This window comes from Sinocyclocheilus grahami, unplaced genomic scaffold (genome assembly GCF_001515645.1).
Source record: "Sinocyclocheilus grahami isolate Dianchi unplaced genomic scaffold, SAMN03320097.WGS_v1.1 scaffold473.1, whole genome shotgun sequence".
Lineage (NCBI taxonomy): Eukaryota > Metazoa > Chordata > Actinopteri > Cypriniformes > Cyprinidae > Sinocyclocheilus > Sinocyclocheilus grahami.
In genome coordinates this window covers 63719-68343 of record NW_015505652.1, presented here as the reverse complement: position 1 = coordinate 68343, position 4625 = coordinate 63719, and the positions used below count along the sequence as shown (strand labels likewise).

Genomic DNA, 4625 nt, shown 5'->3' with positions numbered 1-4625 from the left:
ATATATATATATATATATATATATATATATATATATATATATATATATATATATATACTGTAGTATTATATTTTTTATTATTATTTCCATGTCATAGACCATGATGGAAAAACTCCATCCAGCTCAAAAAATTCAAAGGGAACCAATTCTTAAACTGAAAAGATGGTTCAGCCAAAGCCACCAACTACTAGTCATAAAGCCTTAGACCCTCATTCTACTCAGAAACTGTTTATTTAAGTCTCTCTCTTGTTCCTCTGTGCACCGTAAAAAAATTGCCTTTTTCAGATGTTTTTTCTCTAAATGATGAAGCCCAGAGATGATTGTAGACAGTAGATTTGGGGCCGGAACACCCCAAAAGTGATTTCAGAGCACTTAAGTGTGTTCATAACACCACAAGAGCATGTTTCCCTGCTGCCTGCTGCGCGTGACCTTGTTAAGCGTCTAAGACTCACCAGATGGGAAGCGGTTCATCAGCATGGCTCACAAAAGCACATTTTCACACTGCCCTTGTGCATCATTCTCTCCCTACGTGTCTCAGAACTGCAAATGAGACCACCTTCTCAAAGGAAAGCAAAAAGTATCTATTTTCTTCCAACATCTCTCTCTCTGTTTACAATTTAAGTAGAGATGACATACTAGAACAGACATCTTTAAATGAACAAGTCCGTAAATGCTCTAGCTTGTTTCCTAATCTAGTTTTCTAATAAATATGCTGTTGTATACTATGAATATTGTTGGCTCTGTGATGATTTGCTTATGTTCCTCTATTAAAAAATCGCTTTGAATAAGTGTCTGGTAAATGTATAAATGTAATGTAAATGCTAAATCTACAAAAGATTGATTTTTTGAAGCTAATTACAAATTAATGAACAAATGTGACTCACTAAAAGACCTCATTAAAGACATTTAGTTTGCCATTTTAAAGGTTAATTTGGTATCAGTCCAATCTGTCACATAACATTTAAAGGAATCGTTCACCCCAAATGGCAATTTGCTGAAAATTTAGTCACTTTCAGGCCATCCAAGATGTAAATGAGTTTGTTTCTTCATCATAACAGATTTGGAGAAATTAGCCATTTTATCACTTCCTCACCAATAGATCCTCTGCAGGGAATAGGTGCCGTCAGAATGAGAGTTCAAACAACTAAATAAAAACATCACTATAATCCACATGACGCCAGTCCATCAATTAACATCTTGTGAAGCGTAAAGCTGCATATATGTAAAAAACGAATCCATCATTAAGCCATTTTAACTCATCCACTTCTTGTATTGTCTGAGAGTAAGCAAATTTTCATTTTTGGGTGCACTATTACATTAAAATGTCTGTAAGATCTTTGTATTTACAGCAAATACATCTGTGTAATTCTCTAGAAAGGGAATTACTTTTGTTTTTTCATTTTGTTATACATTGGTTCAGCATCAGAAAAGCCTGTTTTTTCCTGCACAGGAGTGGATCTACACCCATGGACAGCAAATCCGCCAGCAGCAGCACTGTCTGTCTGTCTCCACAACTTTTCCTGCCTCCCAGATCCTGCTCGTGCCGTGCAACATCAGCGATGGCAAGCAGGTACCTCCATTGACGAGAACGCAGGAGACATCCGTGACAGACCATAAATCAGGCCGCACTTAGAAAGCTCCTCTGGAGGAACCCACTGACATCAGCTCTATGAGTATCAGTCCCAGCGTTAGACAGCCCCTCAGGAGAGGCTTTACTCTCAGGCCGATGTCAGCATTTCCATTCGTCACATTTGTCATGTCAGTGTCAGGGACGTTCGGCATACTGTAGCATCAAAAACAATCACTTTGTTTGTTGTGCAGGAAGGCGTAGATATATGTGAAGTATGAATGTGTACTATACATTACATGCAAGATATTTTATGCTGTCCGCAGCTGATGTGCACTTGCACATGTGTTCATATGCCCTGTGTTACTGCAGCGTTGGCAGAAATCTGGCACTCACCTGGAGCACCTGGCGTCTCGTTTCTGCGTGGACAGCGAGATGGCTCTGGACGGCATCGAGAGCAGTAAAATGCTGGTGATCAGCCCATGTGAACTGTCAGCACACACTCAGAGATGGGAGATGCCTTTCTCGTGATCCTTCCTCCTTGGCCTCTCCTCACCTTTCAGAGCTCAGCTGGAGTCAAAGATGGATAGAGAGGCAGAGAGAGTGAGTGTGTACCTCCAGGAGGGGCTACATCTGTGTCCTGCTGTTCTGCTATGTCCACTCCCTTTGTCTCTTCGGCACACCCCAGGTATTGCAGGACGTTCTGATTCAATGACATGACCTCATTACTGCCACTATATTAATGCTACATTCTCACTATGACTGCCGTCGCATCATCCAGGTGGATGCTGCACACTGGTGGTGGATGAGGAGATACCCCTTGACAATGTAAATCGCTTTGAGTGCCTAGAAAAGCACTATATAAATGTAATGAATTAAGTTGTAGACTGTAGAAATCAGTGGCACCAATGGTCTGTGTGATCAACTGAGACTCACAATGCTTCTGGGCAGTGTCGTTATGGTGAACAAAAACTATTAATCATGGTTTTCATTAATTTAAATAAAGCAAAAATAGAATATGAGTATTAAATGAAAAATTTCAACTTAAAAAAATAAAGTAAAAATTTAAAGCACTAAAACTGAACTGAAATAATTAAAACACAAAAAACAATACTAAATTAACACTGCTTCTTTGAAACGCAGCCCAGCCTGACATAGCAACAGTGGCTCAATCATTGGGCAGGATATAATTTTTTCATAATAATTCATAATTTTTTCTCAACAATGAGTAAAATTGTTTACAAATAAATGTCATTATTGTTTTAATGTCATAATTATATTTAGCAGCAAAGGAATTATACATTTCACCTATATTTACTTTAATCTGTGTTGGAGGGGCAGGGTCAGCATAGCTCATTAACATTTAAAGGAAAATGCTACAAAAACGGCTTGATCTGAAAAGAGCTGTTTTTGACAGGGTAATAAAGGTGTTTTTTACACTACCATTGAGAAATTTTAACCAAACGATGTTACAGACTTTTCATTAAGACCCTAAAGAATCATATCAACTTGTGGAAAATGGGCATCCTATGACCCCTTTAAACGTACAGTATATTTAAGTATGTACTTCGAATAGAAAGCAATTAATTGTTACATTTTTTACTTTTTTTATTACAGTAGTTACTTTTGTATGGAAGCCCGTTTCTGCCACTAAATAAAAAAAAAAATTTTTTAATAATTGCGGCTTTCAAGCTTTATCTTTGAGCTGTAACTTTTTCTCTTATCGGATGGCTGAGACTCCTCTTCCAAAACATCAATGTTGAGCTTGGCTTTTTTTTTACTTTCAAAGTGGTGTTTTTTTGCTGTGTATGTCCTTCTGACGGTCTTGCAGTGTAGACAACTTCATTGATTATAATGGGGGTGGCCTAGTTTTGTTGCTTTGCATCATGCCATCCGCTTGCACTGTGGACAATTTGTTGCACACAATGGACAAGCCTTGACTGCATTGTGGGGAAGGAAGAGGGTTACTTAAAAAGTAACTCAGGTATTATGGTATATTATACATGTAAGAAATATCACATAACCTTGCTTATTATGCGCTAAATGTGTAACATGCATAATTTGTAAAAACTAATATTTTTTCGTACAAATACAATCTTAAGTTGGAAAAAAATACATCCATAAATGTATAGCTTATACTGTATATAAAAATGTAATGCTTCAAAAAGGCATCTCAGTAGACAATAATGAAAACCTAATCAGACAGTATTTTTAGTGTTTTGGACACATCCTATATCTTATATTTCAAAAACTGATAAGCCTCATACTAAAGTTTGACATACATGCATAATAACCTACCCTGTCTGCCTGTATGTGCTTTGGCTGATCTTCTCTTCTGTCTTCCTCCCTAGGTTCCCCAGAGTGTCAATCATACTGATGCTCTCCAGAACAGAGTTTGGCAGCTGGACGCACACAAACTTGTGGGACACACACCGTGTGTGACACATACACACTCACACTGGAGTGCAGCGCACAACCTTTTTATTTGTTTCGCTTGAATTTACCCCAATACGAAGCACTTGTGAGATACATCTGCTAGCACATCGACATTCAATAAATACCCTATTTTTTCTTAATGGCCTGCTACTTGCGTTTATTTTTTGTAGTCTGGTTGCGCAAGTAAACAGTGATCAGAGTATATTTAAGGTAGTTGTTTACATGATCATCAAAAGTAGATGAATCCCAAACGAATTGCACAGCCAGCCTGCTTTAATTAGCATGTCGGCACAGCCTCATTAGTCCATAATATAATGGCATAGCTGCTGCATGCAGTTGCAGAGAGCAAACTTCTGCTCAAGATGGGCAGGAGTGCTTTGTTCTCATGAGCTCTGCGGTCGCTGCTGGCAAGTGGAGAACTGAGACTGTTTGCCTAGAGGATCTAAATAAAGCACAGCCACATCGCCACACATGCCCAGGCGACAGGACAGGGAGGATCCAATTACCACTTCCTCAGTCTGTCCTCCTCTTCTCATTAGAAGGCTGAGCTCTGCAGGAGCTGGGAGAATACTGAGACTCAGACGTGGCGCAGCTCAGATGCCCTCATCACTTGTAGTCTGGC

The 4625-nt window shown here is 38.9% G+C and overlaps 1 protein-coding gene across 2 annotated transcripts in view; it reads left to right on the top strand.

Moving 5' to 3' along the window:
* galnt14 (UDP-N-acetyl-alpha-D-galactosamine:polypeptide N-acetylgalactosaminyltransferase 14 (GalNAc-T14)) overlaps positions 1-4143 on the top strand; it is a 74270-nt gene extending 70127 nt beyond the window's left edge. The window contains exons 14-16 of one of the 2 annotated variants that reach the window (XM_016235647.1): positions 1451-1570; positions 1940-2170; positions 3919-4143. In XM_016235647.1, the coding sequence (XP_016091133.1) occupies positions 1451-1570; positions 1940-2098 (279 nt within the window). In that variant the 3' untranslated portion in view covers positions 2099-2170; positions 3919-4143. Of the gene's footprint in view, positions 1-1450; positions 1571-1939; positions 2256-3918 lie in introns of both variants that reach the window. The other variant, XM_016235646.1, reaches the window with a different exon arrangement.
* Positions 4144-4625: the final 482 nt, after the last annotated feature.